Genomic DNA, 26,430 nt, shown 5'->3' with positions numbered 1-26,430 from the left:
CACAGAGCATGGCTTTCAAAATGAGCTGGAGAAAATGAAAATCTTCATGGCCACAGATGAGATGTCTTTATAATCTGTAAATCTGAATAATGCAGGACATTCTAAAATGCTTTCTCCTACTGATAAACAAAAATAAAGCTGGTGTCTTAACCACTTACTGAAATCTAAAAGGCTTGACTTTTAGAAAACAGTCACTTGATGTTTCCTATCTGTATAGCACTTTAGAATTTCACCCCCATTACCATAAACAGACTGAGACCTCTGAACCACCAGAGCTGAGCATGGGCCTCCTTGTTGTCATTGTACACAGAGGGTAACAGGTTCAGAGAGGATAGCCTTGCCAAACAGATACAGCTAAGCAGAGGGAGAGCCAACATCTGAACACAGCTCTCGCCAGCCTGTGAAACTGGGTGAGGGCCTAATTAGTTTTCTCCAATTGGCCTCCCAGGTTTTGCAGCACATCTTTCCAACACCATGTCATTTGGGGTTGCAACATTAGACAGGAAAATGCAAATCAATACAAGGCACAGGAGCTGTTGGCACAGTGGCTGAGCTGCCATTTCCTATCCCTCTGCCACCTTTACCTGTTTCCATACTAGGTGACGGCTTATTCACTACCCAGTGATTCAAAATAATGGGGATAGGAAGACCTGAAGATCATCAGTCTTAAGCTGTCCCACTTTCCCCAGCTGAAGCTTACGAGAACAGGTGGTTAGATCTGTGCGTGTGCTCTCTGCTCCAGTGCTGTCCTGTTGTACTGGCCATGACAAGAGACATGACAAAGCATTCAGAAAGTTCTCTATTTGAGAGCCATCTTATGTTTATTATAATAAAAGGAGGCAGCTTTTATTTTGTATCTCTTTAAAATTTAATTTTTCTAATTCATTTTTATTATGTTTACTGAAGTATCAATCTACAGTGGATAGAAATTAAAAACACAAAGCAGTCCTCTGGCAAAAGTCCCGAGATTCACGGTTATTAGAGTGTGAGCCTTCAAATATCACGTAAGGCTCCTCATGGGAGTAGAGCTGTACAGATGAGCTTAGGATAATTAGCTAAGGCAACTTGTGTGGGCCACCATGAAAAGATTTAGAATTTAGAGTCATACCAATTTTTGAAAAATTTCCATGGATAGAAAGATGCAGTATCTTGATCAGAGGGAGATAAAAAAGCAAGAACACAAAGATGTTACAGTATTTTGTGGCTTAAATACTGGAGAATTAAAAGAAAAGGGGAGAAATACAGAAACCTTTTAAAGTTACCTCATAGTCATCTTATAAATGATTAAAAGGGTATCCTTTAAAAAACTGAAAGCCTTCCTCATAAGGAAAACACTACTTATGTATTATTTACAGTGGTTCCAAAAGACCTTTATAAGGGAAGTTCCTCGGACACACTTTAGGACTGGGGACTATTTCCAGGAAATTCAAACATGTTATTTGCAAAATATCCTCAATCCACCAATCCGTTTCCCCTTGGAGAAGAAACACAGATAAAAGAAAAGAAAGATAATGGAATAAGTAAGACAGGACGAGACTCTCACTGGAAGAAGAATCCAGGGTTCCTGGCTGGAGGCTCAAAGAATTGCAGGGGCAGGTGGGGCAAAGTGTGAGCACATCCAGTCATCATGGGCGGAGATCATTCAAGTGAGGGAATACACTGAAAAGGGACCCAAGGGAACCCTAAAGATTCGTTTTGCCCTCTATACCTTCTGCTGGCACCTTCTAGGAAGCTCTCAAGTACCTGCTGAGAGCACACGTTAAGCAACTGGAGGAAGAGGTACCTGATTTGCTAAGACCAGTGCAGGCTCTCTGGTAGAGAGGGGAGGATGGGCCCGCCTGCAGGCATGTGGTCTGTTACCTTTTGCGGAACTGGTTGGCTGCTTACAGTGAGTGCAGGCCTGCAGGAATGCTGAGTCACAAGAGTACTTAAATATTCTTATGCAATCTTTTTAACAAATAGTGAAATGAGACAAGTTGATTAAAGACCATTCATTTAGGTTGCTAAGAGTTCAGAGAGTATCTGGAATTTTTAACCATATGCTTTATTTGATGTCAACATCAAAGGAATATTTAAAAAGTTGAATTCAAACCCATAAATTAGTAACATTTCAAGTTAATTGCATAAAAAAGTTGCTTTGTGTCTTCCCACACCATATATATCTGTACATAAGCCTCTGCATTTCAAAGCACTTGTCACTTATAAAGTGAAAGCTTTCAAAATGCCAGGTAAACATTTGCTCATTATTTTTTTTTAAAACAATACTCCTTTGGAAAATTTCTCCTTGTGCTTAAAGTTCATCTTTGCATGTCCATTTCTGGAAAATTCTCTGGAAAAAAATAATCTAGAAACTGTTCTGGAAACAAAAATCATAGCAGGCAAGGGCTAAGTGCAGACATAAGCAGCTCCATTTTATAAACAAAGTTTCGACCTTCCATTTTATTCCACTGAACTTCTTTGAATGGTCCACGAAGATGATTCCATTTGCTATCTTGTAAAACATCACTTTTGGGAAGATCTTTACACTGGTTACGGGGAAACTGAACCATGATCTTGCTGCCACTTTCAGGGCCGTTACGAACTGTGGAACAACACAAAAATAATACAGTCAATTTCCAAACTAGAAAACAAAGATCCCACAATTTTCTACCAACTTGAAATCTCATTTGAAAGTGCTTGTCACCCAGCCCCCCCCAAAACCCCAAAAGCCTTTTTATAATAGACTAGGTTGGTATAAATATTCATGAATTACTGTTTGTACCATAAAAATACAGCAAGATGAATTCTGGCTTAGGAAAGTCAAATGTCCTATGTGTTTTCAGAAAACCAATTGATTTCTTTCTAAAACATCTGATACACACTCAATATATAAGGAAACCCAAATATTCAGAATCAGTACTAGGAGAGATGAAGGCAAGATTATTCTGAATTAAGAACCTCAGGTTTTGGGCAGCCCAGGTGGCTCAGCAGTTTAGTGCCACCTCCAGCTCAGGGCGTGATCCTGGAGACCCGGGATTGAGTTCCACATTGGGCTCCCCATAGGGAGCCTACTTCTCCCTCTGCCTGTGTCTCTGCCTCTCTCTTTCTGTGTCTCTCATGAATGAATGAATAAATAAATAAATAAATAAATAAATAAATAAATAAATAAATAAAATCTAAAAAATAATAAAAAAAAGAACTTCAGGTTTTAACGAGGCTTCATTACTCAGCAAAGAAGAAATGGGTATTTTGAAACTCTTATGGATAAGGACCTAGCAATGATCAAGCCTGCAGATTCACAAGCTGTGATTCTGTGGGGAAAACTTTCAAATTACTCTTTCAAGTATTTACAGAGCAGGTATTAGAAAAGACCACACTAAACCTGCAAATACTCCACACATAATTTTCTACTAGATAATGTGTCTGTTTACTCAAGTGCCCTAGTCATTGTGGGTGCTTAAAAATCACCTCTCCTCTCTATTCCATCCCTTTACATCAGATGGATCTTTAGGATCAGATGTGACTCTTGCCTATTTGCAGCTGTACATTTTTCCCAAAGCATTTATCCATCAAAGATTTTGAACTGCAGGAGTAACAATGCTGATGGCAGTTTTCAGAGCTCTTGGGAGAATGTGTCACCAAGCAAAACATTTTTTATCATCACTAGAAAGAGAAGTAATTATCTGTTGCTCTGAATAAGGACCGTGATCAAATAAATGTTCAAACTCCTATATGAACTCGCTGCAGAGAGAAATTACTCTGAAGTACGTCTAACTAGTACAGGTGAAGACTAAGGCCAGACTCCCAAAGGTGTCCTCCCATTCAAAGCAGCAGCTGGTACCTGAAATAGCATAGTCGCCACTCGGGGAAGCCACCGTGATGGCAGACGCATTGCCGATGCTCTCTATGGGCCCAAGTCCCACATGGTTACTGAAGCTGAGCACCTGCCAGCCCATAACCTTGGCGAGCTGCTGAACTGCATGCACCTGATGCTGTGACATCTGTGAATGAAAAAGGAAACTTTACGCACAACTACCATGGAGACTGACTTTGCAGCAACTTGATGGCAGGACTGGAAACTCTTGTTGGGGTGCTCACTGCCTGGTACAGGAATCTTCCTCCGTGACTACTGTGGGGAGGATCCCGCCTTCCACTGTGGAGGCTAGAAGAGCCTGATACTCATTCTCCAGGCCCATCGGCAGCATGACTGCAGGAACAGGATCTAGAGTTGGCTGACTGGCGACTCCTACCTGGATCACAGCATGTGGAGCAGCATCAAAAGTAGCAGGGTGTGATTATCTTGCAGTTTCCCCTTCAAATCTACTCGCCACCCTTCTCTGCCCAGGGAGGATCACCCATATAGTTACATTAGTGGGCTTTGGGTGGGGTTCAGATAATAGGAGTAAGGTCAGGCATTTATTCCCCTGGTGCCCCTCCCCTGTGAGGTTGTATCCTGTGACAGAAGGTGTGGTTTTCTCAAAGTGGTGTGTTCCACATGACTCTCCTTCAGGGTACCCACAAGCCCTCCTCTTATCTCTTTGGCTTAGGACTGCTGACCACTGAGTCCCCCAGGCCTGGTTACCCGGTTATGACTAGCATTAGGTTACCAAGCTTTCCCTGGTGTTCACCTACACCCACACTTTTGTAAATCCTTAGTGAAATGACTGAGCGTGCCCCCTAGCTCCTGTTATAATCCTGAATGATACACTGGGGCAATGTGGAGTGCAGTCCGCCACCAGTGCTGAAGGCAGTAGGGTCAGGACGGCAATGGTGGCGTTGCCCTGGCTGTGGTTCTCACCAGGAGGCTTCCTTTGATCCCTGCCCATTTGCGAGCCTTCCCATTGATTCTACCCTTCCAATATATTTCCAATATATTTTCATGCTTAGGGTGACCAAAGTCATTTTAGGTGTAACCAACCAAGAGCTGCCAAACCTCACAAATGCATTTTATTTACGTGACGCCAAAGAAGCTAATCAGTATAAAAGATTACTGCTTTCAGGATGGAGGGCATCAGTATTTTTTTTTTAATTTTATGTGAAATATAAAGGTGTATGTTGTGAAAGGTATATTATTAGCATTTCTGAACTTACCCCCTTTCTCCCACAACTCAGTTTTTCATTAGATTATCACAACTCCATGAAGAATGTAGGAAAAATACTCTTCTTCATTTTTTAGATCAGGAAAGAAAGGTCCAAAAGTTTGTCTACTGTCGCAAAGCAAATTTGTGGTGGAGCTGGGACTAGAACCCAGCACCTTCCATGCTGCCCCTGAACACTGAAGAACTCTTTCGTAGGGCTTAAGTAAAATAGTCCACTTATCATGGAGAATGGTCATTATATTTTTGTATCTGATCTCCACTTCTCTGGTTTTCTGGGGTTAATACTTCTTCACTTTTATGTGGTCCCAAAGGGGTTGTAAAGTTTGGCTAACATGAGAGGAAGTTTGTAATCTCAGAGCTGGTCCTTCATCTTAAACTAACTGGAAATAAATCTAGGATAGTTTATCAACATTTTTCAATTAACCCAGAGGCTGTAACATGTAGATATTAGATAAATGGCAGAAAAAAACTGGCTTTCTTTTTATAAATTTAATATACTTGAACTCTGTTCTTTAAACGGTGATGAACAGCAGGGACTTAGGACTTGCCATCCATAACTCTTACCTGGGACAGAAGGAAATCCTGGAGCTCCTGCTCCTGATGAGACAATGCAATCACTCTTCCATCTCTGTGTACCACTCGGATCTGCTCAATTCCGACATTTAACTGCAGCTGAATGGACCTTTATAGACACACATACTAAAAATCAGAAATGTTCAAAATTACCTTATACTGAGCCACAAACATTAAACCTTAACATCAAAGACACAGAAAATACTAATTTTGAGAACCTGTGCAAACACCTAAGGGGGAAAGGAGTCTTCTTAGGGTCAACGTACCCCTCAGAATCCCACAGCCTCCCCTGGGCCACTGAGCTCTGGTCTGCTTAGAAAGATGCAGGAGAAGAAGCACAGCCTGCCAGCCAACCATCATCCACTGCTCCTCTTCTCTGGCAGTCCTTCCACCTTTGTTGCAGTGAGAGGAGATCTATGCTGGGCACATATGGGGCCCACACTGACTTAGAAACCTCATTCCCTGTAGGAGCCACATGTTCTCATAACAACTCCATAGGCACAGTTTCCTGGGGCTCCACAAAAAATACTGCCCAGTTTCAGAAGTCACCTCATCTGGGGAAATCGAAAAGCATCTCTGTCAGGCATTTCTAATCTCTTCCAGTCCAAATCTATTTTACCAGTTTGGGATCATTTTTGTGAAAAGTAATGTTGCCTAGTAACCCAGATGGCATCCTTTCTTCTCAGGTTACTAGGGGACAACAGCTAGAGAATTAACCAAGGAGCAAATTCTCATATAGAAAGGGAAAAGCAAAAAAAAGAAAAAAAGAAAAAAAGAAAAAAAAAGGGAAAAGCTTAAAGGGAAAAGCTTTTTGTTAATTCTATGTCTATGGCCTCTCTTGAAATAATCAGCAAACAAGTCAGAAGAGGTAGTACTACATTAAATTGGCTTACATCAAACAAAGAAACCCATAAAATAACATGACAATGACATTCTTCCAAACCAATCACAAATTTTTAGCATTAGTATATGACATGTACAAGAAATGTGAAATTCCTCAAATCTAACCACCTAGATGAACAATGCTTATCTTTCCACATTTGAGAGTACCTGTTTTTTAGACTTTACAGTGAACATTTAGGGATAAAACATTTTGGCAATTATCCCTATAAAATTATAATTTTGACACAGTAAAAGTTTACACATTTCTTTCAAAGAAAACCACAGAATTCAGAAGCTTCAAAAGACAAAACTCATAAACTTAACCAAATTTAAAAAATTCTGATTACTATTGGTAGGAGCATAGTTGTGGCAGCCACTCTGAAAAGCAATTTGGTAACATTAATAAAAATTTTAAAGGTTCTTATCTTTTGACCCAGCAATTACACTTGTAGGACTTCACCCTACAGATATATCTAAACATGCAAAAGTTGTGCTGGCATCCAACTAAAATTTTCAGAAGCAAAAGGCTGATTAGAAGTCATGGTCGGGGATCCCTGGGTGGCTCAGTGGTTTAGTGCCTGCCTTTGGCCCAGGGCATGATCCTGGAGACCCGGGATCGAGTCCCATGTCAGGCTCCCCGCAGGTAGCCTGCTTCTCCCTCTGCCTGTGTCTCTGGCTCTCTCTCGCGCGCTCTCTCTCTCTCCCTGTGTGTGTCTCATGAGTAAATAAATAAAATATTAAAAAAAACCTCATGGTACATATAATGAAACACAATAAAGCTTAAAGAATGAAGTAAATCTGATATAGTGATAAGGAGTATTTAGTAGTATTCACCAATACTACTAAAACACCCACACACACAAATTGGAAATGACTGTTGATAGGTATAGGGTTTTTTTTTGGGACAATGGAAATGTTCTGGAATTAGATAGTGATGACGGTTATATAACATAAGGAATATACTCAAAACCATTGAACTGTAAAATGTTTTTTATTTTTTTTAAGTAGGCTCCACACCTAACATGGAGCTTGAATTCATGCCCCTGAGATTTAGAGATTAAGAGTCATATGCTCCAGCATCCCTGGTGGCGCAGTGGTTTAGCGCCGCCTGCAGCCCAGGGTGTGATCCTGGAGACCGAGGATGGAGTCCCACATCGGGCTCCTTGCATGGAGCCTGCTTCTCCCTCTGCCTGTGTCTCTGCCTCTCTCTCTCTCTCTCTCTGTGTTTCTCATGAATAAATCTTAAAAAAAAAAAAAAAAAAAAAAAAAGTCATATGCTCTACTGACTATATCAGCCAGGCACCCCTCAACTATATACTTTAAAATATTGAATTTTTGGTTATGTGGATTATGTCTCAATATTTTATTTTATTTATTTTTAAAAAAATTTTATTTTTTACATCTTTTAAATTTAAATTCAATTTGCCAACACATAGTATAACACCCAGTGCTCATCCCATCAAGTTATGTCTCAATGTTTTAAAGCACACAATATTGTAGTTTTAAAAGCAGGTTATATATGCTTGTAAATGTAGACTTTCCTGGAAGAAGGCATAGAAAAATATTTTAAGTGCTTGCTTCTGGGGGTGCCTGGGTGGCTCAAGTCCATTAAGTGCCTGACTTTGGCTCAGGTCATGATCTCGGAGCCCTGCATCAGGCTCCTCACTCAGTGGGTTAGTCTTCTCCCTCTCCTCTGCCCCTTCTGTGCCCCACCCCCACCCCATGGCTCATGTTCTCTCAAATTAAAAAAAGAAAAAAAGAAATGTGATTACTCCTGAGAAGTTCCAAGAGAATTACTTTCAACTTTAAGGAGAGTAAGTTGACCTCAGGTATAAAAGATGAAGAAAGGGGTGTTCTAGGATTTTCTTTCCCTCCTGATGCTGTCAAGACCACATTATCACTAACTCTTCTTCACAGAAGTTTAGAACCACTGGGTCCTATAGCCATAATCTCACATTTGTTTGGTCTTAGTCCTAAATGTAAATAACTCAAAATTGATGATTCTTTCCTTTTCCACTCCTTTGTGCTCACTCTCTTAACATTTTATTATGGAAATTTTAAAACACAAAGTATATAGTACTATAGGACTCTATATAAACAGTAGTATACACGAAAGTTAATATAATGAAAGCCAATGGCCCCATCACCCAGCTGTAACGGTTAAAATGCATGCCAAACTTGTTTTATTTTACTCAACAGCTACTCTCCCACCATGCCCCAAATCACCCCAATTATTTCTTTAGGTATAGGGGAAGAAAACCATAATCCACCTTTACCCACCATCTTTTCCAGACTTATTTCCATTGTGTATTCTTTTCTATGTCCCATCTTTTAAATCATGCTCATGGACTATTTTTCATTTTTAAAAAATAGTGAATTAAAGCCTTGATATTAGAATAATTTGGGATGCCTGAGTGGCCCAGTGGTTGAGCGTCTGCCTTTGGCCCAGGGCATGATCCTGGAGTCCCAGGATCGAGTCCCACGTCAGACTCCCCGCAGGGAGCCTGCTTCTCCCTCTGCCTATGTTTCTGCCTCTCTCTGTGTCTCTCATGAATAAAAAAATAAAATCTTAAAAAAAAAAAAAAAAAAAAAAAAGGAGCAATTTAAGGGTATTATACCCCCCTACACTTAAGGGTAGTGATTTTGTTTCTGGTGTGTTTTGCTCACTAGAGACCACTGCAGCTAGTCAGTCTGCCTAAAATAAACACTGAAGTTTGAAAAATAACAGGTACTCATGGACCTTGATAAATGTTTGCTAGTGGTTCTCTCAGACTGACCTGGGGAAGGACACTAAAACTGTATCATGCCAATTGTCAAATTTCCAAGAGGCTCAGATGGAGGCAAAAAAATGCCATTCATGGCTACTTCCTAATTTTACTAACTTTGTTTACCATGCCCCGCCCCCCATTTTATTAAGATGTAACTGATATATACCATTGATTAGCTTAAGGTACATGAGTATCATAATGATTTATATATATTGTAATTTATTATATATATTGTGAAATGACCATCACAGTATGTTCAGTTGACCCCTATCACCTCACACGCTTCCCCATTTTTCTTTTCTTCTTGTGATAAGAACTTCTAAGACCTACTCTTTTGGTACTTTCAAATATACAACATAGTATTCTCAACTAGTCACTGCGTTGTACACTGCATCCCAGAACTTGTAATGTTATAACTAGAAGTTTGTACCTTTTGAACACCTTTACCCATTCTGTCTCTGACCCTCACCCCACCTCCACCACCTCTGGCAACCAACAATTTGTTCTCTGTATATCAGCTTGTGATTTGTGAATGTAAATCAAACAGAATGCTTCTCTGTGAATGGTGGGGTCAAAAGTCATTTCACCCCCCTCTCAATCCTATTTTAAGGGCATAATCATGAACTAGGTTAGACATAGGTATAGCCTCACACCATGAAAAATCTACAAAACTGAGGCTGTTTTAGGCCAATATATGGAATATAGGCTGTAATCTAAACAGCCCTATTCACTTCACAAATACCCCAGACTCACCACCACAGCCTCTAGGCAACATCTAAAGCAGATCACTCTGAGGTGTGGCAGCTTCCTCTTCAATGACCAGGTAAAAAAAAATTTTTTTTTTTTTTTTACCACAACTCAAACGAGTGACATTTACCTAACAGAGATTATTCTAGACATTCTGATCTCTTATTCTTATACTCTACAGTTAATACAATTTACCGAAATGTTATGCCACCATAGCAAATAAAATCCAAAAATCTCAATGAAATCACTCAGCAATCAACATATAAAAAGCAACTAAACATTTTAAATAACTTATTTTTGATACTTACTTGCATATCTGTTCATAACCTTGTGATGTGATTAAAACCTTCACACTAGACTCATAAACATCATTAATATTCGACCAGTGTGCCTGTATCTGAGGGTCCTCAATGCGACTTGCTAAGCTGTCAATGGTCGCAGCAGTCCTTTTTTTAAAGAAGAGAGGTTGACATTTTTAAAAAGTCACCATATAAAATAGTTTATAAACCACTTATCAGTGTTATAGTTATGTGAAAATGAGAGGACTACTTTTCAAAAGTACTACATTTGAAAAGCAAAGAGTTTTTCCTTAAAAAAAAAAAAAAAAAAGAAAAGTCAGAGGAGGTCAGAGGCGATGAAAGCCTCCTTGGGGCGCCCACCACGAGGATGCTCAGGGCCACACTACAGTATGTGCTCACCTTCCTATGAACTCCAGTTTGTTTTCTTTCAGGAAAGCTTATCAGAAGGGCACGCTTAGGGGACAAACCTCAGCTCTGAAAAGAATGCAAGTCACTCCCAGATGGCAGTGCTTGGTCCCTAGTAACATGTGACATGCTCACAGCTGAGGCCCATTAGAGTCGCAGAATGACAAACCCTTTTCCTGAGAAGCCAGAGTTTCTGCACAACAAAAACCTTGTACTCCAAGAAAGATAAATATGCTATGTACACATGACAGGTTATGATTCCAGTCCTTTTTATGCACCAAAGACTGGAATAAGTGCTTTGATGAGTCCTATCTTTTCATCTCATTAATGACCCTGTCGAGTACATACCACCTTCATCCCTATTTTTCAGTCTAGCAATGCTTAGTAATTTCCTTAAGGTCATACAGCTGGGAGCTGGGCACAAAACTGGCAGTCTAACTCCACAGCCAAAAACCTTGGAGTGTAACCCTAGAGCCAGTAATCCTTCTTTCCTTATCTTATCCACACTAATTAACAGCCACTGCCCAGCACCAAAGCACAAATCATGAAAGTCAACCAACTATGGAGGTTCTTGGTTTCCAGTTACATGATTCTAGCACTTGACTGGAAAGAGAAGGAAAAGCAGGAAGAAATGCAAACAGCCACTGAGGACAAGGGGCACTTACATAAACGGGCTTGGGATATGTTCTTTTATGCTTCTGCTCTAATACTGGTTTCTTTCGATCCCTTAACTTTCTCTTCCTTTTCTGTGATTTGTTTCCTTGAGTGTTTCAAAAATCCCTACAGTGGGGATGCCTGGGTGGCTCAGTGGTTGAGCGTCTGCCTTTGCCTCAGGTCATGATCCTGGGGTCCTGGGATCGAGTCTTACATCAGGCTCCTGCAGGAGCATGATGCATGAAAAAAAAAAAATCTAGAAAAAAAAATATCCCTACAGCACATAGATATGTATAGGAGACTGCTCATCTTAGTATTATGTTTCAACGAACTGGAAATATAAAGTATCTGGCAATTAAGAATTGGTAAAGAAATCAGAGAATATTCACATAATGGGTTATTACATAGCTAGTAAAGTATCTCTGAAAAACATTTAACAAAAGATGAAAAAGATTTACAAGATTAAGTGATAGCAGGCTATAAAATTTTATGATTGCATATTTTTTTTTTTAAAGATACACACTCTGACGCATATATATCAAAACACAGAAGCATGTTAATAGTAGGTCTTATTGTGCATGGTATTTATACGAATGAAGCTGATACACTGGAACATTATCTTTATAATGGGGTGAAATGGGAACATTTTAAAAGGTCTGCTTCCAAGACTGTAACTGTAACTCTGAAATGTGTAATGGTTCTAAAAACAGCTACTTTCATGCCCCTTTTGGTTATAATTAAAATGCACAAATGAAAGTAACAACAGTAACCTATCATATTTTATTGTTTATTGTTTATTTTTTTTAAAAGATTTTATTTATTTATTCATGAGATACAGAAAGAGAGAGAGAGAGGCAGAAGACACAGGCGAGGGAGAAGCAGGTTCCATAAGGGAGCTCGACGTGGGACTTGATCCTGGGTCTCCAGAATCACACCTGGGCTGAAGGCACTAAACCGCTGAGCCACCCAGGCCTGCCCTATTTTATTGTTTATAAGGAACTTCTGCATACTTTATTTAACTTGATCCTAAGACCAGCCTCCTGTATTCTTAATTGAAAGAGAAAAAGGTGGAGGGCCACAGACATGAAAACGAAGTTAGTTAGCAAGTGACTAAGCCCTGGCTTAGACACATTCTTTACCCCAAAGGCACCATGCTGTCTTCTCTAACATGCCTTCCTAATTCATTTTACTAAAAGCTTCAGATTTAAGTTTTCACTTGAAGACTATAAACTAATGTGCTATTAAAATCATGACTTGTATTAGCAGGGAAAAACTAAAAATCAAAAAAAAAACAAAAACAAAACAAAACTATCACCGATAGGAGAGTGAGCCCAAAAAACTATCACCGATAGGAGAGTGAGCCCATACGTGAAAGTCTGTTGTTCTAGCAAAGCACAATTCTGAATGAAGTTACCAACAGCCCTCTTCACCAAGGACCAAAAATAAAATCAAGAGCACTTCTAGCTTTTGAAAAAGATACACTGAGGTCCAATCATGCACAGTTCTTTTGTAAATGTGTACAGAAGTGAGATGAGCTTCAGAGCTACACAGACCTGGGCACAGATCCTGATTTTGCTACTCGTTAGCCTGTTTGAGCAAGCTACACATGTCTGTAGACTTCAACCTCTCATCATTGAAAATGGGCTACCACCATCTCTGCCAGAGAACAAGAGCTAGATAAGTCAACACACAGGAAAGTGCCTTCCAGAGTCCTGAAATGTGGGGCAGCCAAAAATTGGGAAACTGCAAAAGAAGATTAAAATCAGTTCAGGAACAAGTATCTGGTGGATGGGTCACTGACAAAGGTGAGCAGTTCTAGGGCATATTCCTAGTCAGGTGTCTTTCAAAACTGTAGCCAGGGGATGCCTGGGTGGCTCAGCGGTTGAGTTTCTGCCTTCAGTTCAGGGTGTGATCCTGGAGTCCCGGGATCAAGTCCCACATCGGGCTCTCTGCATGGAGCCTGCTTCTCCCTCTGCCTATGTCTCTGCCTCTGTGTCTCTCATGAATAAATAAAATCTTAAAACAAAACAAAACAAAACAAGAAAAACACAACAGAACTGTAGCCAGCATTAAAAACCATCTGGAAAGGTCACATGGGCCTCTTCCCCAAACCTGACAGACCATCCCCAGCTACAAACTCTCACCTTGCAGCCACCCTCCTTCTCCCAGAAAAAAGTTACTGTGTGCCAAAAAGAGCATGTATGATTTTAACAATAAAGGAAAAGGACTGTAGTTTCAAAGAAAAACAGTGACTTTGTTCATCCTTACCTGCTCCTCAGGAAAATATGCTTTGCTTGTTTAATTATTTTTTCCAGAAGCCCTTCACTGGATTGTAGTGAATTAATTTCATTTTTATCAAAAGCTTGAGGACCTGAAAGTCTCATTCTCTTGTGACCAAAAGGTGCGCTTGCTGGATGGGGCATCATGATGGAACTCAAGGTCTGTTTATGAAACTGTAACAAGAATAGCCATTTTTTATTAATTTTTAATTGAAGTATAATTGACATATAATTTATATTACTTTAAGGCACATAACATGATTTGATGTTAGTATTTATTGTAAAATGATTCGTAACAAGTCTAGCTAATATCAGTCACCATAAAGTTACAAATTTTAAAAACATTTTTTTAAAACAACTAATACTTATATATTAAAGGCAGGGGAGGCTGGAATACACACTTCTATTAAGTTTCTCATGGGATTCTTTTGAAATTAGCCTAAACTGTGAACCAGCTCTCTGGAAACACAGAACTAGATAACCTGTAAGTAGAATGCATCCTGAAATAACACAACTATCCTATTCACAGGCTCTGGCAAGACATCTTCCCCATCACACTATCAGAATCACTCTTCCCTCTGCACCCTGCATGCTTTTTTTACATGCCTATATAGAACCTGTGGTATATTTCTACCACTACAAGCTACGCTTGGGGACAGAGACTGATAAATCTGATTATCCGTGTATTCCTCCAGCATTGAGCAAGGATCTCTCACATCACAGACAGTGAATGTCATTACCATGAGACTAATGAGGACTTCGCAGAAAGGAACTGTGCATATTCACTGCACCAAATAGCCTTACCACAATGCAAAAAGAAACATTTCTGTCTTTACCTCTCTAATTAGTAGATGCAAATTATGCTCTAAGACATAAAGATGGTCCTCTGGACTTTGCTTCTCAGTAGCAGATTTTTGGGATTTCTTATCATTTGAGGAATGGCACAAAGAAATCAGTAACTGTAAGCCTATTTATAAAAAGGAATAAAACAGATGCAGATAACCTAAGACATGGAAAAACACAATTGTCTTCATAAAGTATAATCACAGTCCATTCTCAAAAGACCTATTCTAAACCTGAAGATCAGGCTTCATGATTAACATTTCCAGGCCAAAATGACTATTTGTGAGTAAACTACTATGTATTTTAACACTTCAAATTCTATTGACCTACAATGTGGCTGTTCACCTTCAGCTGTAGTGAAAGACAGGTGAACAGAAGCTGTATATTTAGTTTCTTCTTGCCTTGAAATTAAAAAAACAAAACAAAACAAAAAACAAAACAAAACCCAACACTGTTTTTGAGAAAAACAAACACAGAGTTGGTATCTGGTCTTACTGACGTTCAGAAGACAGATACTCTTCCTTGCTGCCATGAAAACCAGGATGCAATTTTTCACTTCTAAAAACCCATTCCTTTGACAAGACCCAAGAAGATACGTCTCAGAACTTATATAAAAAACAAATGCACAGCTAACTACTGCTGTTTTTTTTTTTTAGATTTATTTATTCATGAGACAGGGGGAGAGAGAGAGAGAGAGAGAGACAGGCAGAGGGAGAAGTGGGCTCCATGCAGGGAGCCCAACGTGGGACTCGATCCCGGGTCTCCAGAATCACACCCTGGGCTGAAGGCGGCACTAAATCGCTGAGCCACTGGGGTTGCCCCTAACTACTGCTCGAGTAATATAATTAAAATCCCAATGCCTCCAAAGTTAGGAATTTTATGGGTACTGAATAATCACTGTCTGACTGACATCTCATTTAGACAGTAAGACAGGATCCATGAAAATCTTCTACAAACGTTGTTAGCATAGACACCTGAAACTATTGTTGCTGAATAAGAGCACTGCTAGTACAAATGTTTAATATATACTATTCAAAATCCAAGAGTCACACTATTTAGGACACAGAATAGAATTAGCAATGTGGTTTGTTCTGCATGCTTTATGAGCTGCCATTGTGGATAGAATGCCACCTCTTTGCTCTTACTGTTCCCCCTACACAGCCAAATACATAGTTACCCCCTTTTCTGTTCCCCAAACCACAAAGTCCTACTTATAAACCCAAAAGGGCTGGTTGCTCTTACTTGGGAAGGGTTGAGAGATAATCTGGTTTTTCACCACAATGTGAGGGATCTGTGACTTAATTTGAACAGCTTCTCGGGAGAGCTGGGCAAAAATTTCTTTACACAAGAGAACATTTTGTGCTGCTTCTAATTTTGTCTGCCAATGTGGGGAACCTGAAAGAAAGGGAATATTTGGATGTATCAATTGTCTAAATATATTATGCAAGAATTGGCTTAAATCGCAATCTGAATTCGTATAATGAAAAGTTCAGAAAATACTACATTAGAGCATATCCTTTCTAAAATACAAAAATTTTCCTTTTTTTTACACAGAGGAAATTGGTGAAGATGTTCAATCTTAAAAAAAAAAAAAACTGCACGGGTGTCCATTAATGTTAACAGATTATAAATAATAAATTTCCAAATGTTCTTACTCCAAAGTACCTATTTTCCTCTCTACATTTATTATCAGTTTTACTTGGGAGTGTAAACTCAGACAGAACCAGAAGCTATAGGATAGAGCATAACCACACCACCTGGTTTGGATTTGGGAAAAGGTCGTTTGAAGAGGTTGACTGTGCCCAGATCACCTATGTCCGGAGCCTGTTTTTGTATTGAAACCTATGAGACAATAAAAACATGAAAAAGTGTTAGCAAATTAGCTTCTGGGCTAATAAGAAATTAAGTATTTTAAATACTTGACAAATACCTTGATATAGGCAGACCCTTCTAAATCACTAGGAATTTGAACATCAAGGGGACAGTAATCTTCAGGTATCTTCTTATCCAGATCAATATCTGTATTCTTTATTACTTCAAATGTACCATGATGGGGAAAGAGAGATCCTAATCGGGTATTAAACACAGGAACCAGTCAACACATTATTTTAACATACATTAAGTGTATAATAATATTTCACTGAATATTGTATCACTGAATCATAAATTAAACCCCACCAAAAATGTGTTTTGGGGGAAAGGGGTGGGGGGAGTAAGCAAAGGGAAGAAAGGAGGCGGAAATAAAGTTTTGTTAACCTCAAAAAAAAAAAAAAAAGAAAGAAAGACTTCTTGGTTTAATGGTATCATACTATGAACTTCATGGGCCATCAAACTGTTTTATTCTAATGGGATTTGGCTGATAAAACTGATAAAATGGATGTACTTCTAGAAAGTACTTCCTCAGATTTATGCCTTAGCGATTAAACACTTCTGGAGCTAAGCCTCTGTAATAAGGTTGCAAATTAAGTGTTCTGAATCCAGCCAGAAGAACAAAATATCGCCTTTTTTTCAACTAGTTCCTAGATTGTTATGTGATACTTTTCTGTGTAGTTCAGAAGCCTGAGTAAGTTATTCTGGGCTGCTGAATGATGTGAAGAGCAGGTGGTTATATGTACCTGCTGTTTTGTAACATAGGAAGACGTTCAAGATCTTGCAATTAAAACAGAATGTAGGGACGCCTAGGTGGCTCAGCGGTTGAGTGCCTGCCTTCAGCCCAGGGCATGATCTCAGGGTCCTGGGGTCAAGTCCCCCATTGGGCTCCCTTTGGGGAGCCTGCTTCTCTCTCTGCCTGTGTCTCTGCCTCTCTCTGTGCGTCTCTCATGAATAAATACAATCTTTATTTTTTTTTAATTTTTAAAATATTTATTTATTGAGACACACAGAGAGAGAGAGAGAGAGAGAGAGAGGAAGGAAGAGACACAGGCAGAGGGAGAAGCAGGCTCCATGCAGGGAACCTGACGCGGGACTCGATCCTGGATCTCCAGGATCACACCCCGGGCCGCAGGCGGTGCCAAACTGCTGCGCCACCGGGGCTGCCCAATATAATCTTAAAAAAACAAACAAACAAACAAACAAAAAACAGAATGTAATCAAGTCCTTTTATAATCATAAGTAATAGTCCCATAAAGAGAAAGTGGGTAAAGTACCTGCATATAACTATTTGTTGAAAAGAACTTAAAATGTCCAGAGCCAGAAAGAACTACTTCTACAGACCACCCATTAAATGTTAAAAAAAGAAAAGAAAAAAGCCTTTGCCATCTGAATTCATCTTTGTAGTGGGATATTACCTTCAAAGTTCAGAATTCCTCAATTCACATCAATGCGGAGACAGGGGCTTCAGTATTGATTTAAACCTGCCTGCTATTAACTGTGGGACAATGATGGCTTACTTTGGCAAATGAGTCCTTTTAAAGTATCACTCTACTACTGTTATCACAATGATCACAGCCAGGACTCCTTGCCTCATCCTTTGACATTCAAAACTTTTACTCTACTGAGCTGTGAAACTTGTAAACTTTTACTATGTAGCTCCTCCTGAATATACCTTAGCAGTTTACAAGATACTACTATGATAATCTCCAGAAACCTATTACAGATCAACATAGAATTTATACAAAAAGATGCGAATTCAAGATCATCAAATTTTGGCATATGCCAACACAATCCATTCCTGCAGCCTTGGTTGAATGGGAAAAAAAAAAAAGGCGGCAGTGTTTTCACGGCCTTCTCTCTTTACCTAGGATGTGAAAACAGCTTAGATGACTTAAGGGAGAAAAAAGAATAAGGGAGAATAAAAACGTTTCTTTTTTTCCTTTTATGCTTAGTTTTTAAGGGTTACAGATAAGCCCGATTGAGACTAAATGTCAAGTATGGTTCTGGGTGTGTAAATCTATATACTCATTCTTTAAACCTTCTGCTAAATGTATCATTATTCACCATGATCAAGTGGGATTTATTCTGGGCTGCAGGGGTGGTTCAATATTTGCAAATCAATTGAAATGATACACCACATTAGAAAAAAGGTAAGAAACATATGATCCTCTTAAAAAATGCAGAAAAAGGGACACCTGGGTGGCTCAGCGGTTAAGCATCTGCCTTCAGCCCAGGGCATGATCTTGGAGTCCTGGGATCGAGTCCCACGTCGGGGTCCCTGCATGGAGACTGCTTCTCTCTCTGCCTGTGTCTCTGCCTCTCTCTCTGTCTTTCATGAATAAATAAAATCTTTAAAAAAAAATGCAGAAAAAGCATTTGACAAAATGAGGCATTCATTCTTGATAAAAACCCTCAGAAACAGATGGAACATACCTCAGTGTCATAAAAGCCATATACAAAAGACCCACAACTACTATCACCTGCAATGGGGAAAACTCAGAGATTTTCCACTACCATCAGGAACAAGACAGGGATGTCCACTCTCCCCATTACTGCTCTTCAACAAAAGCAAAAATGAACTATTGGAACTTCATCAAGATAAAAAACTCCTGGACCATGAAGGAAACAATAAAAAAAACTAGAAGGCAACCCATGTAATATGAGAAGATACTTGCAAATGACATATCTGATAAACGGTTAGTTTCCAAAATTTATAAAGAACTTATCAAACTCAACACACAAAAAATAAATAATCCCATTAAGAAATGGGCAAAAGACATGAATAGGCATTTTTCCAAAGAAGACATCCATATGGCAAAGTGACAGGAAAAAATGTTCACCATCACTTATCATCACAGAAATGCAAATCAAAACCATGATGAGATACCACCTCACACCTCTCAGGATGGCTAAAATTAACAACAAAGGGAACAACAGATGTTAGCAAAGATGTGGAGAAAAGAACCCTCTTGCAGTATTGGTGGGAATGAAAACTGGTACAGCCACTCTGGAAAACAATATGGAGGTTCCTCAAAAAGTTAAAAATAGAGCTACCCTATAATCTAGCAATTGCACTGCTAGGTATTTACCCAAAGGGTACAAAAATACAGATTTGAAAAGGTACATGCACCATGATGTTTATAGCAGCATTATCAAGAATAGCCAAACTACGAAGAGAGCCCAAATGTCTACCAACTAATGGATAGAGAAGATATGGTGCAAGCGTGCATCCGTGCGTGTGTATGAACAGAATATTATTCAGCCATCAAAAAGAATGCAATCTTGCCATTTGCAACCACTTGTGGAACTAGAGTGCATTATGTTAAGCAAAATAAGCTGGTCAGAGAAAGACAAATACCATAGAATTTCACTCATATGAGGATTTAAGAAACAAAACAGATGAATATACAGGACGATGGAAACAAAGAGAAACAAACCATAACAGATTCTGCATGGAGGATTGATGGACTGATGAGGGAAGCGGGTGGGGGATGGCCTAGATGGTGATGGGGATTAAAGAGGGCATTTGTTGTGATGAGTGCTAGGTGTTGTATGTAAGTGATGAATCACTGAATTCTACTCCTGAGACCAATATTGCACTGTATGTTAACTAACTAGAATCTAAATAAAAATTTGGGGAAAAAAAATCCGTATAAAAATAAACATTCTGCTAATTATACCTAAAGGCACCTATATAAATAGTTTAGATACAATTATGTAAATATATTTATATAAGGCTATGATAAAAGTAATTTTAGCTTATCAAGTTTTGTGCACAGAAATTAAAACTTCAAAATGTAATGTATAACTAAGAAGCAACATACTACAGAACATATAACATTTCGATCAATCCTATAGTTTTGACAAACTATAGTTTTAAAGCATAGTTTTTTAACAGTGATCTATACCTGCACTTCTGTAGCTCAGATCTCCAAGAATTTTATCCCCCACTTTTCTGAGTTTCCAATGTTGCCGTAATCGCAAAAGCTCAGAGTTGAAGTCTCTTTGCAGCTTATTTTCTTGGTTTTCAGTAACTGATTTGGTCAGTCTTTCTGCCCCTTTTAGCAGGATCTGCGCTGCTCCAGCGAGTGACTTCTTTTTAGAAATCAACTGCAGTGTCTGAGGATTCTGTCAAAAACAAGCGTGTAGTTCTGTAATTTTAAGTGATTTCAACATTCTCTTAAGATACCTACTGAAGAGAAAATTCAGAAATTAAAGAAAAGCAGATTACATTGTTTTTTGAAAAATAACAACCTTAACCTATTTCTCTGGTCCACTCAAACTTATGCCAAACCACAAACACCACACTGGACTACAGATCAGAACTTATACCAACTCTGCCCAGCTTAGATGGGATTCTCCTGTCAAGTTGTGCGAATGCCCACCCCCATCCACGTGTATACCCTTTTGTGGCACTCAGACTTCTCATGGAAGTCTGTAATCCCTGCTAGAATGTCATCCACATGATGGTAAAACCTACTATGTCTACAGACCCTAGAACAATGCCTGGCACATAATACTTGATTTCTGGAATAAATAAGTGACCCCAATGAGTAGAGTTGTAAAATTATTTTCTATTGTGACAAGCTACTAATGTGCCTTTGGAATAAAGACTAAAGCCACACAGCATTAAAACTGATGCACTTCACCAAAGGCTGATTTTTCAAAAACTAATGAAAAATCATACTATATATGTTATATATACATACATAAATATCCGTAATCACCACGAATCTGTACTGTGGTAACCAGATACACTTCCAAGAAGCCAAGTTTAATAAAACAAAGTCTTCTGACTGCGTGAGTCAAAATCACCAAGTTTCATAAAATGTCACAGTAATCTTCTGACCATATTAGTCTCCTGAAGACTCCCATGCGGGAAGAGCACAGGAAGGTAATAAAGGCTGTGAGCTAGGAATAAGGTGTTAGAGTTCTCATCTTAGCTCTTTAACCACTGGCTTTACTGCATCTGAACACATCACACATCTCTCTTGGCCTCAGCTTTCTCTCTGTAAAACAAAGGAACCAGACTGGTCTCTAGGAAGTCTTTCAGCATAACATTTCTAGATTCTGAAACTATTACCACGAGTCATTATATTCAATTCACTTCACTTACAAATGGGTAAAAACAACCATTACTTCCTCTCCTTGCCACTAACCTGGTCACTGACCTGATGCTTGTTTTAAGCATCAGGCTTAAGTGCTGATGTGGCCTAAGTGGCCTCCCTAGTTTCAGGCTCTTCATTCACCAATTCATCCATTTTCCCTTTTGTCTTCTAATATTCAAAAACTGAACATGGTCTTCATCAAACTTCAACAATTTTACCTACCTTTCAGTAGCTTCCATAATTTGGCCTAGCTTTTCTAACCAGGCCCTAAAAAGAGGTTGAAGGGGAAAACCGAGGCTCTGAGAAAATCACTTGTTGAAGGACCCAGGGCTAGTGAGGGCAGAGGCAGGATTTGAACCCAGGTCGGTCTGCCTCCAAAGCCATTTTACCATCACGTTTTTGTGTAATGCGCTACAGACCAGTGATCCAGGCCGTAAAAATCTGTTACGCTCTGGGAAACTTTAGGGGTGCCTTGGGGCTCAGTCGCTTGGGCAGCTGGCTCTTAGTTTCTGCTCAGGTTGTGATCTCAGGGTCATGAGATCGAGGCCCCATGTCAGGCTCTGCACTCAGCAGAGTCTGCTTGTCCCTCCCCCTCTGCTCCTCCCAATGCTCCTGCTCTCTCTCTCTCTCTCTCAAATAAATAAATCTCTTTAAAAAATCTAGAAAACTTTATTACATTATTAATGAAACTTAACTCTTCCAAGGGTCACAAGGCCATTAATAAAATGATAAAAGAGATGCTGTTTTAAACCGGTTTTGTCTTTTAGATCTTCATCTGGACTTAATTTTGCATGAAAGGAAAAGGAGACAATAGGCACACATCCTGAGAGGTGGTCCTGGGACTTCATAAAATGGTACCATTATTCAACTGAAGCCCACACATACCTGTTTTGGAGGAAGTGCATCCTGAGAGACAGGATCAAGAGTCATAAATTTTTTATCCCTCACAATACTGAGGACATCGTAGAGAACACACATCTCTGTCAGGGCACTTCTCAAATTGTTCCTCACTGAGTCCCAAGGCCAAAGGGAAGGTTGAAATTTCACCAATCCTAAAAAGAGAAAGAAAAAAAGAAATTCACAGGTATGAGTTACACTGACTAGAAGACAGAAATCTCATTTAGATGATGTTAAGTACTAAAAGAAGAAACAATGACTTTATTTCAAATAGTTTCCTGTTTTATCCCATTCCGTCCACCTTTTCTTGAATCTCCCTTAATATTTAAGTTAGCACTCCTATAACGGCAAAACAAACACGGTTAAATCTAACATTCCATTCCAACATTATAGGGAGGTATTTCAGTATTTTTTAAGATTTATGCAACCCTTTGAAATAACCTTTTTCTTCCAGCTTTTAAAACTTGAATAATTGGAGAGAACTTTCAAAATACATTACAGTACAAAAGTAAAAATGACCTATAAGTGGCAGTATTCACATATTAAACAATGTTAACATCGCTTCCAACCTTTTATATCATTTTGTTAAATTTCACCAATACATGCTCACTACAGAGAGTTCAAAGGGAGAGAGTAAAAAAGTAAAAGTTTTCCCTTATTCCCCACCCCTAATTCTCTCCCCTCCTCAGAGGTAATCAATATTAACAGCTGAGGCATAAATGTCCAAATGTTTTTCAATGCACTTACATATATTTACTTCCATTTTCTATTACTTGTGTTTTTCTCCAATTATTATGTCCTAGAGATACTTCCACACCAGCACATATAGCTCTATTTCATTCTTTCAACACTGTTTGGTATTCTGGAGCATGGATGTACAGTAAGTTTAACCATTCCTATGTAATGGATACGTATGCTGGTTTCACTGCCAGTAGCGGTAAACAACTAAACACACATCTGTGTACGTGTACAACTTTTTCTGTAGGTTAAATTCCTAGCTGTGATTTAGTGGGTCAAAGGAGATGCACATTTAACAGTTTTGACACATCGTGAACTGCTAAGCCATCTTCCAAAAGGTTTTTCCAATTCACATTCCCAACACTGGATACTAGGTCTTTTAAGTTGCTGCTAATGTCATGCACGAGAATAGTGTTTTAATGATGTTTTAATTTGCCTCTCCCTACTAGTAAGATCTGAAGTCTTTTTCTGTGAGCTGTTTATACCTTTGGGCTATTTTTCAGTGAGTTGTCCTTTTTCCCCCCAGTTTGCAGGGAATGTCAGAGATAGCAACCATTGTGCGCCCTATATGCTACAAAAACTTTCCAGTCTCTCATTTATTTTCTTACTTTGTGGCACCTTTTTCCATTATTACTTTAAAAAGTTATGTCACTCATTAATCTCTCTTTGGCTTTATAATTTCTGTGCTCCCTATCTTGCTTAAGGTCTTTTCTGCTCCCAAAGTTCTATAACTTGCTTCCAATTTTTCTTTTATTTTCTTCATTTGTGTTTCAATCCTTGTGGAGGTAATCCGAGTGTGAAGTATGGGACAGTATTTACTTTTTACTTCCAAATGGACCCCCAGCTGTCCTAACACCAGTGGCTCGAAATGCCATCTTTAAATTCCTACTTACAGGCGGTCTGTTGCACATACCCAAACACAGAATTGTATTTTTTAATCCCTGACCATAACGAGAATCCAAACCCCACTCATACTTTTTCTACTATTCTCTGCTAACCAACCTCCCTTCTGTTGTGTTTTCCCTGTAACCCATTTGCTACGTGGAATCCAGTAATCTTTTTAACAATCATCTGTCTACTTAAAATCCTTCCAAAATGTTCAGTTGTCCTTTAAAAAATTTTTTTTTAGTTTATTTATTCATGAGAGACACAGAGAGGGGGCAGAGACACAGGCAGAGGGAGAAGCAGGTTCCGGGCGAGGAGCCCGATGCGGGGCTCGATCCCAGGACCCCAGGGTCACGCCCTGAGCCGAAGGCAGACGCTCAACACGAACCACCCAGGTGCCCCTCAGACGTCGTTAATCTCGACCTACCGGCTCGACCCCGCCTACCTGTTAGCCCTTGCCTCGTATTCCACTCAATACCGAGCTCTCTCTCCTCAGTGGGTGTTGTTAGCACCCTCCAATTGCAGAAGGAAGCAAAGCAACTCGACACTAAGCGGCAGGGCAGCGCCAGGAACCGCAGGGCTCTTAACCGAGTGTGCCCCGTTACAGCCCCGGACGCCCCATCAGTGGCAGTGTCTCTAATGCCTCAGCTCCAGAAGCCGTGCAGGAGAATTAAGGGGCGGGCAGCGCCCTAACTGTCCAGCCGTACAAAGCCCCCGTACAAACACCCCAGCACGGGTGTTTCCAGAATTCGCTCACGTCCCGCACCTCCCGGGCGGGCGCCCGGACCCGCCGCCGACCGCAGCGGCCGCACGCTCGGGCCTCACCTTCCTCGTCGTCCTGGTCCGCGCTGGAGCCGCCGGCCGCCCAGTCCTGCGCGTCGCCGTCGGCGCCCGCCGCCTCCTCCTCCTCGGAGCCCGAGCCCTGGCTGAAGTCGATCCGCTGCGCCAGGCGCGCCAGGTTCTGCGACATGGACAGCGGCTGCAGGTACGTCTCGGTGCCATCCAGGCCCACCTCCTGGACCTGCTTCTCGCAGGCCGACTCGATGCTGATGCGCACGGCGCGGACTCCAGACATGCTGGCGGCGGCGGCCCGAAGCCCGAGGCGCGGAGCAGAGGCGCCTCCGCGGACCCCGGAATCCCCGCGCCGCGGTGGGGCGGGAGACAAAGCCGAGGTTCCTCGCGACGTTCCCGGAAGGCCCCGGAGCTCCCCGCCCCGCAGGGCCGGCGCTCCCGGCTTCCGGAGGAGCGTTTCCGGCTCTCCCCGCGCAGCTGCGGAAAAGACTTCCCGGCCCGCGGGGGGCGTGGCCTGCGGCGGGGGGCGGGAGGAACGCCTCCGGGACCCACGCTCCGGGCGTGGATTGGCCGGTCCGTACTGTCCGTCTCTCTGTCAAGTGTGCTCGCAGGGCTGCGGGGTGGAAAGCCGGGAAGGCCAAAGCAAGTAGAGAAAAGGCAGCGGATGAATCCCTCTGGGGATGCTGAGATCTGAGGATCTACACCTAAAGAAACATGCCTGAAGAGTTGTAAAATAAGGACGTAATTTGAGGAAAGCAGTAAATCGTGCTTATCACTACTTAAAATTGTAGTGCATGGCTGGTTTATTAGGAGTTCCCGCTAGTGGTGAACTCCTGGACAGCGACGATCTCCGGCAAGCATAATAGACACTGGCGGGTAATATGGGCTTAGTTTGTATTTCATGCCTGAGTAACGGAGAATAGGTCATACTTTAAAAGATTAAGAAGCAGGGAAATAGTTTCAGTCTGAGTCCCTGAAAGGATGTTATTGGTCTTAATTTCACAGAGGAGGATACGTTATTTTATATTACAAAACTCTAATTTAAGGACTTACGTATAGAATTTATCATTGATGAGAGATAGAAACAAAAAGTTTCACCTTCAGGCTGGGACGCTGACTTAACAGCCTCCATAGCTCTGTGAGCATCAAATAGATGCTGGCTCCTACATTCTGAAAGGGTCCTGTTGACTGCCTTTACGTTTCACTCATAGTTAATATCAAGCTGATTGATAAGCACCAGGGAAATCTGGCAAAAATAGTGACTTTTTATCTTTTTTTTTTAAAAAGATTTTAAATAAAGATTTTATTTATTTATTCGTGAGAGACACACAGAGAGAGAGGCAGAGACACAGGCAGAGGGAGAAGCAGGCTCCATGCAGGGAGCCCGACATAGGACTCCAGCCTGGGTCTCCAGGATCATGCCCTGGGCTGAAGGTGGCGCTAAAGCGCTGAGCCACCGGGGCTGCCCCTATAATCTTTGTTAAATGAAAATATTGCTATGTACTTTTTTTTTTTTTAATTTTTGTTTATTCATGAAAGACACACACACACACACACACACACACACACACACACACACACACACAGAGGCAGAGACACAGGCAGAGGGA

At 40.5% G+C, this 26,430-nt stretch overlaps 1 protein-coding gene across 1 annotated transcript; it reads right to left on the bottom strand.

The window, feature by feature from the left end:
- Positions 1-2,023: 2,023 nt before the first annotated feature.
- On the bottom strand, positions 2,024-25,285 carry MED17 (mediator complex subunit 17). The gene is made up of 12 exons (XM_072795018.1): positions 24,854-25,285; positions 22,394-22,560; positions 20,309-20,528; positions 16,459-16,595; positions 16,286-16,370; positions 15,771-15,923; positions 14,522-14,652; positions 13,675-13,859; positions 10,357-10,494; positions 5,643-5,760; positions 3,821-3,980; positions 2,024-2,581 (listed from the first exon to the last, which is right to left on the bottom strand). The coding sequence occupies exons 1-12, from the start codon at positions 25,101-25,103 to the stop codon at positions 2,370-2,372; spliced, it is 1,956 nt and encodes a 651-aa protein (XP_072651119.1). The 5' UTR covers positions 25,104-25,285; the 3' UTR covers positions 2,024-2,369.
- Between the last annotated feature and the right edge of the window lie 1,145 nt (positions 25,286-26,430).

Source organism: Canis lupus, chromosome 23 (genome assembly GCF_048164855.1).
Source record: "Canis lupus baileyi chromosome 23, mCanLup2.hap1, whole genome shotgun sequence".
NCBI classification, from domain to species: Eukaryota; Metazoa; Chordata; class Mammalia; order Carnivora; family Canidae; genus Canis; species Canis lupus.
The sequence above is the reverse complement of the archived record's forward strand: the minus strand, read 5'-3'. Positions and strand labels throughout refer to the sequence as shown.